Source organism: Cynara cardunculus (genome assembly GCF_001531365.2).
Source record: "Cynara cardunculus var. scolymus isolate 2C chromosome LG 3, CcrdV1, whole genome shotgun sequence".
Taxonomy (NCBI): Eukaryota; Viridiplantae; Streptophyta; class Magnoliopsida; order Asterales; family Asteraceae; genus Cynara; species Cynara cardunculus.
This window is the reverse complement of record NC_037530.1, coordinates 21,021,953-21,034,893: the sequence shown is the minus strand read 5'-3', so window position 1 is coordinate 21,034,893 and position 12,941 is coordinate 21,021,953. Positions and strand designations below refer to the sequence as shown.

Below are 12,941 nucleotides of genomic sequence, written 5' to 3'. Positions count from 1 at the left end.
ATCAAGGCAGAATCGACTAAGTCTGGATCGATGGACAGACTATCCAAAGCATCAACGGAAAGACCAACCATTGGACCGATGGATGAAGTTCAATCAGCGGACCGATGGATGATGTGATGGAAAGTATTCTCATTGATACGATGGACAGACTAACACTTAGAAGAYTTTCTAAGTATTCATCCAAGCAAACAATGAAGACTTGAAGATAAGGATGAAATCACCACATAGATAATGACAGCTGGAGATGACGAATCAACAGCTGGAATTATAGTTTATCTTGTTWATAATGATTATCCATGTAAAAGATAAACCTTATYTGTTAGCTAGACTATTTGCTAGAAAGTAGCAATAGATAGTTATCTTAGCATTAGCCATCTAGTATAAAGAGACGACTAGGTCTATTGTAAAAAGTGAGCATATGTGCGTACGTGAGAAGGTTTTTACTCTTTACGTTTACGTTTTATTATTTATAAAAGTAAAACCTTTGAAGCTCAAGTTTGTTCTTGAATGTTCTTATTTTAATCTTGAGTCTTCATAACTTTCTTCGTAAAATCACTATAATTTGGTTATTTATAACTAGATTATTAGTGTTATTGAGAGATCTACGATCAACAGTATCCTGCATGAAGATGCAAGGGTACTTGAAGAAGAATTGTGCTACATTTTTGGCACATGTGATTGATGGAAAGGTCAAGGAGAAAAGTATTGAGAATTTCCCTGTAGTTCGGGAGTTTTCTGACGTATTTCCTGAGGATTTACTAGGACTACACCTGCAAAGACAAGTCGAATTCGGTATCGACTTAATCCCTGGAGCTGCCCCGGTGGCAAAGGTACCATATCGCTTGGCACCATCGGAGAAGCAAGAAATGTCGAATCAACTCTAGGAGTTATTAGACAGGGGATTTATAAGACCAAGTTACTCACCATGGGGTGCACCGGTTCTGTTCGTTAAAAAGAAAGATGGGTCAATGCGAATGTGCATTGATTATAGGGAACTTAATAAGTTGACCATCAAGAACAGGTACCCTCAACCTAAAATCGATGATCTGTTTGATCAACTTCAAGGAGCGGTATATTTTTCCAAGATCGACCTACGATCTAGATACCACCAAGTGAGAGTTCGGGAAGAGGACATTCCTAAAACAGCCTTCAGAACTCGTTACGGCCATTATGAATTTTTAGTTTTGCCCTTTGGGTTAACCAATGCACCGGTTGTCTTCATGGACCTAATGAATAGAGTCTGTAGACCATATCTGGATAAATTTGTAATCGTCTTCATAGACGACATATTAATTTATTCACGTAGCAGGGAGGACCATGAGCAACATCTAAGGATAATATTGGAGATACTTCGAGACCAGAAATTGTATGCAAATTTTTCTAAATGCGAATTCTGGATTTGTTAAGTACAATTTCTTGGTCATATAGTCAATGAAATAGGGATTCAGGTAGATCCTGCCAAGATTGAGGCTATTAGGAAATAGGAAGCCCCAAGAACCCCTACGGAAATCCGTCTATTCCTTGGTTTGGCAGGTTATTATCGGCGATTCATCGCGAACTTTTCGAAAATTGCACAACCACTCACAGCCTTAACCCAGAAGGACAAGAAATTTGTTTGGGGTGAGAAACCAGAAGAAGCGTTTGAGACTCTTAAGCAGAGACTATGCAATGCACCTATTTTATCCTTACAAGAGGGTTCGGAAAACTTTGTGGTTTATTACGATGCATCATATCAAGGCTTAGGATGCGTGCTAATGCAAAAAGACAAGGTCATTGCGTATGCCTCAAGGCAACTTAAAGTGCATGAGAAAAATTATACTACACATGACCTCGAATTGGGGGCAGTAGTATTCGCACTTAATATTTGGAGGCACTATCTTTATGGCATTAAATGCATCATTTTCACTGATCATAAAAGCCTTCAACATATAATAGATCAAAAGATGTTGAACATGAGGCAACAGAGGTGGGTTGAACTTCTCAACGATTATGATTGCGAAATAAAGTATCACCCAGGAAAAGCTAATGTGGTAGCAGACGCTTTAAGCCGAAAAGAAAGGTTGAAACCGTCAAGGGCACGAGCCATGGGAATGTTGGTTCAAACCAACCTAAGAACGCAAATTCTTGAAGCACAAGAAGAGGCGTTGAAACCGGAGAATCTGAAGAATGAAACCTTGCATATCTTAGAAAAGGAATTTGAAATTCGAGAAGATGGGGTGCGTTATTTCAAAAATAGAGTTTGGATACCAATGAACGACAGTCTTCGGTCAACATTCTTGGAGGAAGCACATCGCTCTAGATACTCTATTCACCCAGGATCCAATAAGATGTACAAAGAGTTAAGAGAATATTACTGGTGGCCAAGAATGAAAAGGGACGTTGCTTTGTACGTAAGTCGATGTTTAACCTGCCGAACATCAGAAACCATCTGGTCTTCTTCAGCAACCAGAGATTCCCCAATGGAAGTGGGATCAGATATCCATGGATTTTGTTACAAAGTTACCTAGAACCAGGAAGGGATATGACTCAATTTGGGTCATAGTGGACCGACTTACGAAATCCGCACACTTTTTACCTGTTCGAGAAGACTTTAGTACAGAAAGGCTTGCGCAGTTGTATATCAATGAAATCGTATCGTGACATGGAGTACCTATTTCCATCATATCAGATAGAGATAGTCGTTTTACTTCGCGATTATGGCAATCAGTTCAAAAGGCACTAGGCACAAGGCTGGACTTGAGCACTTCCTATCATCCTCAGACGGATGGGTAAACTGAAAGGACAATCCAAATGTTAGAGGATATGTCTGTGTAATAGACTTTGAGGGCAGTTGGGATACTCATCTGCCATTGATCGAGTTCTCCTACAACGATGGATATCACACCAGTATACAGTATGCACCATATGAAGCCTTGTATGGGCGTAAGTGTAGATCCCCACTCAGCTGGTTGGAGATTGGTGACAGATAGCTAAATCTTAATCATCCAAGAAAGGCTTAAAGTCGCGAGAGATCGTCAGAAGAGCTACACTGATAACAGAAGGAAACCATTGGAATTTCAAGTAGGTGATAAAGTCCTTTTAAAGGTATCTCTATGGAAAGGGATTGTACGCTTCGGAAAGAAAGGAAAGCTTAGCCCAATGTATGTTGGTCCATTTGAAATACTTGAAAGAGTAGGACTGGTTGCATACAAACTAAGTTAACCCCCAGAGCTGAGTGCCATCCATGATACATTTCACATATCGAACCTTAAGAGGTGTTTAACCAACGAAGCATTGGTTCTACCTTTGGAAGACATTCAAATTAATGAACGATTACGCTTCATTGAAGAACCAATTGAAATCCTCGACCATAAAGACAAGCAATTGAAGCGTAGCAGGATTCCAATTGTAAAAGTTCGTTGGACTTCGAGGCATGGGCCAGAGTTCACATAGGAAAGAGAAGAATTCATGAAAAACAAATATCTCCATTTGTTCGTAAGCAAGTCATGATCTGAGGATGACAAATAAATTTCGGGACGAAATTTTTCTGACATGGGAGACTGTGATATTCTGTCATTTCGGAGTTTCAGGTTAGCATTTTATTATAGATCCTATATTTAGAATTATAAATTTATTAGGATCTAGTCATGGTGGTTAGAGTACATCTGACTTAATACCCAGAATTCTTAGCTTGGAAGATCCGCCTCAGTAGGCAAGTGATAAAGTTAACTAATGTAATGCCAAATATTTTAGAAACGTTCCAAATAAAACAAAGTTGATATTATAAACTTTTAAAAATTAAAAGACAAAAGTCCCATTTGAATGTCCGCTTGATTTATCAAAAGATGGAGTTTTGGGTTTATTAATGTCATTCTATTTATGTTGGGTAAATATTTTAGTGGGCTTATTCTTATCAAGAAAAATAGAAGTTTTATTTAGTTTGGGCCTTTAGAGGTCAGCCCATTTATTTCATTAAAATCCTTGTATAAATACCCCTTATCTTTTGAAAACTCTCATTTTCTTTATCACCAACCTGAAATTGTTCATCTCTCTCTAAACTCTCTCTAAGTTCAATCACTCTCCAGCGGAATCTACCTTCAAGTAAGTCTTTAGAAACTTTCTCTCTCTCAATCTTGAAGATCCTTCAAGAACATAAGAAAGAGGTACGATACTAGTTATTTTATTTTTGTAAAATATCATGAGACTGTATCTTCTTTCTTCCACATCTCGGCCATACAGTAGAATTTTTTTGGAGACCAAAGAGGGGAGATTATTCATTGAAAACATGAAAATGTTTTCAATGAGGATAACAATCTATGATCCATGTCCCTTGAACTCCAAAGTAGGGAAGGGAAACCCCTTGCATGTGAAGTTTAAGCATGTAAAGCTATGTTTTGAAGTGTTAAATCTTGCATGCATCTTTAATCTATCCTCTTTTCTTCGAAAACTCAATGGAATCGAGAAAAATTCTTCCCTGGAGATTTAAATTTATTTTGCAAGCTTGAAAATGGGATTACCTTTGGAAAATGATGAGTTCGGCCCCAAATGACTGCCACTCGGTGAGCGTGCAATCCGTTTCGGGGGCTGTGTAACTCAAGGTTAAAGAGTAATGATGAGGAATTTAAAACCCACTCAAATTTCTTGATAATTGGATTAGTCGACCGATGTCATTGTTGTAAATAATGTGACAAGTTGGACATAAAATGACTTTTGGAAGGTTCCTATTTTTAGAGTTTCGAGGAACCAAAATATTTGGAACAGAATTTATAATGTGTCCAAAAATCAGCTTTTCAGTAAAAGATTTTGATTTCTTTTATTTTGGACTGTTATTAGTTTATTAATAAAATATCAACTTTATTTCCTAAAATCCGATGGCATTACATAGGGTGAAACTTGACTCTATTTTCGTCTAGAGCTCATAGGAGATCTGAATGTGGGATGTTGGTTTATTTAGAAAGTCAGGTTAGTCGTTGAAAGCTTGAACCTTCATTTTTTGGGATATTCATCATCATACCTGTGAGTTCTCACGGCCCCACTTTTAATGCTTTGATTATTGTGTAGGGAAAAAAGCTTGAGATTAAGCAAACTATGCATATTACTTGTTTGAAACCTTTGGACTAAGGAACTGCTTAGTCAAGCTTAGTTTATAACCATTGGACTAAGGAACTGCTTAGTCAAGTTTATTATGTCATAAAATATTGACTGTTATTGCACTCTGAAATAAATGTTAAATTGATGTGTTTGGGAGTATATTTTCCAAATAAAGTCCCTGTCCGTAAACGCTACTTGTTAACTCGGGCACGTCCCCGGGCCGTGGTATTGTGGATAGCCGCTATTATGTTGACAGTCCCACCCAGAAAGGGGTGCACTCTACCTATGTTTTCTTGTCTAATCATGTGGAATTTGGACCACCGCTGAATTAGTACATCTACGAACTGTGGGACCTAAGTAAGTGTACGGGCTACTTATGGTCGTTCGTAAAATAATGGGACAAGTGGGTCAGGTAAGGCTCAGTAGCGTCTCAAGTTTTTACATCGTGAAAGATTTATATTTATTCAGTGCAAAAGATTCGCATAAGTTTGCAAATATTTGGTTTATGCATTAAATTATTTTATGCATGTGAAAACCCGTGAACTCACCAACTCTTTGTAGTTGACTCAATTTTTGTTCCATGCTTTTCAGGTAACAAGTAAGAAATGAAGTATTTTGGGAGCATACATGTGGAAAAACTGATTAAATTCGCAATGGAAGCTTTTGTAAAAGAAGTATTTGTCAAAAATTTGGTTATGATGTTAAACTCATTTTATTTTGAAAAATTGAAAAGTGTTATTTATTAATTGTTGTTGTGACTCGCTTGCCTATTACATCTCGTGTTTCCATTTTAGCGGGGTGTGACAAATAAGTCTAGAATGTACTAACTAAAACACTTATAACTCTCCTTTGATTAATATAAGTATCTCATCAGCATCACTAAAAAAGATACATGAAAAGAGTAATAGGGACATATGTCTATGAGTTCCAATATGCTCATACATCCACTATCAAACTTCAGTCAGTGAACATACTTTCAGTTTCAGTTTTCCTTCTTGAACTTCTTCTTAAACTTGTAATTTAAGAAAACTTATATAGTAAAAACTATATCATTGAAAAATATCCCAAAATAGTTAAAAGGGACATGTACATTATATGTATCTTTTCCTTACTATTAAACCTTAAGTCAATTTTCTTTATGTTGCTTTATCATCATTAAATAGGGAGAGATTGTTGATCCTCTGTCTCATAAATTTGATGATAATCCCTTTTACCTTCTAACATAGGGAGAGATTGTTGATCCTCTATCTCATAAATTTGATGATAATCCATTTTACCTTCTAAAGTATTATTGTTTTTGTCTTTTCAGTTCCAGCAATCATCACTGAGTCTATTCAGTGAACGCTGAAACTCGCATTGTAATCCTATAGTGACAGCGATACTTCAAGAAGGCAAAACTCATACCTAAGAACCTTCAGTGAATGTCAAAGACTAAAACTGAAGATAAGTGACGGGCGCATTCATGATCTGAAGCGGTATTCAGTGATTACAACCTGGTCAACATATGTGTGAAGACTGCACAAGTCTCAGTGAATGCTGAAGAGACCTCCAGCGTTATTCCAGCATTCAGCGATCAAATGAAATTTGTCGTGCACGATTGTTTTTGTCTTGTCCTTCCTCACACAAAGGACAAACCCATACCCTTTCAAAAGTATAGTACTGCACGGAGCCGACTAGTCAACTCTAGTGCCCACCAACTCCATGAAAGGATGTTTGCTCGTGAGTAGACAATAGTACTATTCACTGTTGCAAAGGACAAGCTTTCCTCTTAAATCTTGACGCGTGTTCTAACCCTTCTAATTTTTATTTAATGCAATGGGTATAAATAGTTGAGTGCTCTCCTCATGCACAACATCTATCTCCAGCACACAAAAGAACACAAATGCTTATCTTCAAGCAAGTTAGAATTTCTCTCAAAATTCTAAAGTTCTTACCCAAGAAGAACATCTTTCTGTCTTTATTTTATTCGAAAAATTTCTTATATTTGCTAATTTGTGTGTAATCTTAGATTGTTTTAGATAGGTTATCTTTACCTTTTCTATTTCTGCAAATAATCTGTAAAAATCAGTATTGATCCTTCTATATCAATATATATTTTTAAATACGAAAGTTTTATGTGTTTGTATTGATCCCCTCCCCCTTCTACAAATTGTTCCTCTGAACTCTTGTAGACCCGGCTGGGACCAACAGACAGCAGATTTACCTCAAAGTTTTGGGAGAGTGTTCAAAGAGCTATGGGATCTCAAATCAGATTAAGTACGGAGTATCATCCTCAAACAGATAGGCAGAGTGAAAGGATAATTCAGACCCTTAAACTTATGATAAGAGCTTGTACTATTGACTTCGGGGATCTTGGAAAAATCATCTACCTCTGATCGAATTTTTTACAACAACAGTTACCATTCCATCATCCAAGCAGCACCTTATGAGATTTTATATAGCCGAAAGTGCATAACGTCGTTGTATCAGAATGAAGTAGGGGAAAGAAAGTTGGCTGGTCCAGAGATTGTTCCAATAACTTCTGAAAAAATAGGTCAGATACGAGAATGAATTAAAACAGCTCAAGACCGACAGAAAAGTTACGCCGATAAGCCCCATAAGCCGATTGAATTTCTAGTAGGACATTTTGTGATGTTAAAAGTCTCTCCATGGAAGAGTGTTATTCGATTTGGGAAAAGAGGTAAACTCAGTCGAGGTATGTTGGACCATTCAGAATTTATAAATGGGTTGGCCGAGGAACTAAGATCAATTCATAACATTTTCCATGTCTCTAACTTGCGAAAGTGTTTGGCCGATCCGAATTTGGCAGTACCGCTACCTGAGGTCCAAGTGGATAGTAAGTTGAATTTTGTGGAAACTCATGAGATCGTCACTGACTGGAAAACAAGGGTTTTAAGGAATAAAGAAATTGGTCTCGTAAAAGTTCAGTGGCATTTTCATAAACGTCCAAAAGCTACTTAGGAACTGGAATCATAAATGAGATTAGAATATATGTGGTTGTTTTATTAATTGAATTCCGAGACGGAGTTTTTTTGAGGGGTGGATAATGTGATAACCGGATATTCAGATATAAAGATTCAGGGTGATTTTTGAAAGGTGATGGTAAGTGGAAGGGTTTAATTTGTGTATGTGTTTAAATGTTTAAAATAATCCCCACTGCCTAAATATTATTATATATGAGATATTTGTTTTATCTCATGGGAGAGTATGATTAATTATTTTAAAAACCTTCACCACCTCTTATCGTTTAAAGTAAAGTATTGATAAGATACTTATCTTATCTCATCGAAATTGATGGAGAAAAAGAAAAGTGAGATTTTCAATGTGTGTTCTCTTGTGTTGAAAGTAAACAAGCCTGTAAGGGGAAGAAGAAGTTGATTCTATGATTTCTACTTGAATTTGTTGCTGTGATTAATTCATCTTCATCTGCAAGAACAGAAAGTGAGTTTAAATTTATCAATTATCCTCATTTGGTATTTGAAACTTGAACCGTGTGGTTCTTATATGGGAATGATGAAATTGTTCCTTGATGCTTTTTGAGCATGATGGTGAGACTAGGTATAGAGCCTTATGGTTCTTTATACGAGTTTATGTTATAAAAATGTTTTTAATGCCATTATTGGCAAAATTGGTGGGCTTTTGTTATGATTATATCTTGTGTGGAAATAATGATGGCATATTAAAAAGAGGTATATACTGGGATAAGGGTGGCATATCAAGGAGAGTGTATACCAGGATAAGGGCGGTATAATCATGAAATTTTGAAACATGGGTTTTGATCATATGTTTTTGTTACCGCATCCTTGTGATGCAGCGACCTTGAGTTATCGCATTTGTGTGATGCGAGGACTTGGGTTGTCGCATCCTGTTGATGCGATAAGATGTTAATATGATGAAGTGGAAATTATTTTATAACCAGAGGGGCTCTGGTTGGCCTGACTTCAGGATGGCTTTACTTCTGTTTGTTCATTTGAACATTGGAAAAATATTTCAATCCATGATAAAGGAACCAAAGGGGCTCTGGTTGATCTTCATGTTAAACCAGAGGGTCTCTACTTGTAATTAGAACTCAAATTCTTTAAGTATTTAACATTTCTTGATCCAGAGGATCTGGATATATGAACCAGAGGCTCTGGTTGACCAGAGAGGCTCTAGTTGGTAAGACGAGAGGATCTCTGGTTGGCCATTGCTTCTGGTTGGACCTTGCTTCTAATTGGCCTCGCTCTAGTTGGTAGGACAGAGGGGCTCTTGTCCTTAAGGACCAGAGGAGCTCTGGTTGGTCTTGCTCTGTATGATGTAAGGTTTACCCATGAAGTATTTTTCAAGATATTAGGTATTTGAATAACTCTTCAGACTAGTAACTCTGAAGTATAACTATAAAGGTTGACTCTTCAGACTTGTAACTCTGAAGTATAACTCTGAAGAATGACTCTTCAGACTTGTAACTCTGAAGTATAACACTGAAGATTGACTCTTCAGACTTGTAACTATGAAGTATAACTCTGAAGATTGACTCTTCAGACTTGTAACTATGAGGTATAACGCTAAAGATTGACTAACTCTGAAGTATTTTTAACCTGAACTTTGAAGTCTTCTTTTCAGATCTCTAAAGATAAGTCTGCAGACTTCAAGACTTCCATATTTGGCCCACACTAAAACAAAAAGGGCTTTATAGGACACTCATTAGTGTCCTAATAAGGTAGTTAATAGGACTTTTAAGTTTATAGGACAAAAAATGTGTGTGTCTCATCTAAAGGTGTTGTATTAGGTTAATAGGATGAATTTGAGTGTCCTAAAAAACTCTAGGATTATGATACAAAACCCATAGTCTTATAAAATGGTTTAAGTAACACTAAAAAGTGTCCTAATGGACTATAATATAGGACACTTTATGTTGTCACAAAATGTTTACATTTAGAAACAAATATGGGTGTCCCAAAAAATGTTTTTATAGGACGAAATTCAATGTCCCAAAAAATGTTTTTATGAAACAAATTTTAGTGTCCTATAAAATGAACTATTTAGTGTCCTATAAAATGAACTAAGTAATACTAAAAAAGTGTCCTAATAGGCTATAATAATTAATACTACAAGCGTCCTAAATGACTATAATGCGAGACGCATCATCCAATTATAAAATCTTTATGTAATATTACATTTAGAAGCATATATGAAAGGTTTACGAATTGATTTGATAGAACAAAATTCAAAGTTGTAGAAGTACTTACATGAGTACCAACTATCAAGCTATGTATCCACCACAAAGTTGTATCATGACAAAACTAAGTACTAAACAAGAATTACGCAAATACAAAAAATCTTATATATTGTGTCTTACAAACGAGAGATATCCATCTTCGTCATGCACAATCTACAATTAAAAAACAGATATATGAGCTTAAAGTTGTGTAATAAAAAAATTCTACACTTGCTAAAACTCACAAGTGTTAAAAGATTAACATACCAAAGTGAAAGGACAAGGCTATGCGATTGTTGCTCCAATAATGTCTTCAATTGTAATAAACAATCCATATGCTCTAACCAAATTTTCCCTCCTTTATGATGAACAACATCCCCAACCTACAAAAACATGATTGAAGAACAACATTATAAGATTTTATTAAGTTTCATAATAATCTTGTAAGATAAATGATTAAACTTTACCCTATCAACTCCATATTCCCCAAGTTGGATCAAAGGGAAATGAATCATAATGAATAAGAACGTCCAGTGATCAACTACGAAAGTGTTTGACTAGCTAACTGCTGCATAGATTACAAGCATACCCGGTAAGAATTTTTGCGTTGTCAGTTTTGTGCTGCTGTAGCTTTTTTAATACAACTTTCACCTCAAAGCTCTAAAATTCATGACTCCAGTTGCGTTGGAAAGATAAAACATATATCTACATCTTTGAGATTCTGAGTTTTCTCAAATTCAATTTACATATACGACTTATTCTGTGTCAAAGTCTATAGATGGTGTATATATATGGTGCATGATTGTACAAGTGTAAGACCTGACCATCTGACTTAACCATGGTTGATATGGGTAATGCATGGTTAAGTCAGAAACCACATGTGATGCTAGATATATACAAACATATCATTGACAAATATTATAATATACACACACACACATTTATAGATACACATAATATTATAATAGAATGCATGAGTATTATATTATAAATATCTAAATAGAAGGAGGGTTCTTGCTTCTCAGCAAAAAAGCAAAATGGATAAGCTATGGTTATGTAGAACCATCAGATCTAGTTATAGGAGGAGGAGAGAAATATGGTGAATTTTCAGGGATTTAAGATTTTAAACCTACCAATAGCAGTTGTTATGATGGATGTAGTCAGAATGATCACATTTGGTGAAGACTTCAATTTTTCCATCTTAGTCAGTAAAGCATTTACCACCTGATCATGTCCAAGTTTCAGATAAGAGAAGGATCAGATCACTGTTTTGCTTAAAGAATTGGATTTGGTCATCAGAAAAAGCATGGATGTTATATTGGTAGTTCAAATCATTGTACTTGGCAAGGAGATGTTAACTAACCACAATACTTCCCAAAATTCAAAGAAAAACAAGATTTTATAGTTGTTTCTTTTTCCATGCCGAGAGTATGTTGGTTAGCGGGCAGCTCACTGCCAAGTACAATGGTTATAGATTGTTTCATTCCTTGAGAATGTTGATACCCTTAGAGAATCTGAAGGTTTTGAGCCAGATAAAGCATCTTTTCTTGCTGCAACTAGGCTTTCAACTTCATCTGCAACATAGCGAGTTATTAGTTTTGAATGCTATAGATTGCATAGAAAACAAATCATACATGGAAGAGGGGAGCATCGTGCAGTCATAATGAATTTAAACCAAATTAAGCTGCCAACCATCCATGGTAGCTTTGTAGAGCCAGTAAGTGCTCTCTATCAGTTCTGGACGTAATGTGTAGCTTTTTTGACCATGTTGCAGATGGATTTAGAAGAACAAGACATATGTAAATCTTTATGGCATAACTGAAGACATATAAGAACAAAACCCACTAAATTTCAACAATAGAAAATAATAGATTAGTATGATTCAGACATTTTTTGGCCCAGGCATCACCATTTTAAATTCTATAATAAATGTGTCTTTCAATGTGCCACATTAAGTGCCTGCTAAGAAAATGAAATCCCACCCTACAATGAAAATTGTACTCAAGGCTCGTCTGAGATACATAAGAGTAGATATCATGTTTTTAAAGCCCCTTGATAATTGGTCCACGTCCAAAGAAAGCACAAGCAAGCTCCCTACGGACTAAAGCAGGCTCCTTGTGTTTTTAAAGCCCCTTGATAATTGGTCCACGGTTGCATTATATCCCTGTTAAGTAGGCTCTCTACAGACTAAAGCAAGCTCCTTGTGTTTGGTTCTCTCATGCACTAGAAGCATTTGGCATGACCGGTAGTGCCTATGACTAATTTTATGTGTTTTCGAAAAAAGAGTTGCAAGAGTGTTGTGCTAGTTTTCTATAAGGAAGAGATTGCTAATATTGGAAAGTTTCACCCAAAAGGAGTTCCATACTACCAAAAGACTGGTAGTCTCATGTACTACCATGGCATTGAGGTAACCAGAATTTCTCCGGCAAAGTATTTCCTTCATATTTATGTTGAAGAAGGTATGCTTCACTATCGGACAATAGATCTAACTATACTTCCTTATTTTAAGTGGAGAAAGCCTCAAGGATCCAGGGAAATATCCAAGACTTGAAAAAATTAAACTCTCACGTAACTACAAAGTAATACATTGCATTCTCGGTGAGTATGGTAAGCCAATTTATGTCTTTCTGTTATATGAATGACTAAGATGCAGTGATACACATCTTAAGATTAT

General features: G+C 36.1%; 1 protein-coding gene across 1 annotated transcript in view; it reads left to right on the top strand.

Moving 5' to 3' along the window:
• LOC112509027 (phosphopantothenoylcysteine decarboxylase subunit VHS3-like) overlaps positions 1–11,852 on the top strand; it is a 26,268-nt gene extending 14,416 nt beyond the window's left edge. The window contains exon 2 of the mRNA XM_025113893.1: positions 11,742–11,852. Within this exon, the coding sequence (XP_024969661.1) occupies positions 11,742–11,852 (111 nt within the window). The remainder of the gene's footprint in view (positions 1–11,741) is intronic.
• The last annotated feature ends 1,089 nt before the right edge of the window (positions 11,853–12,941 follow it).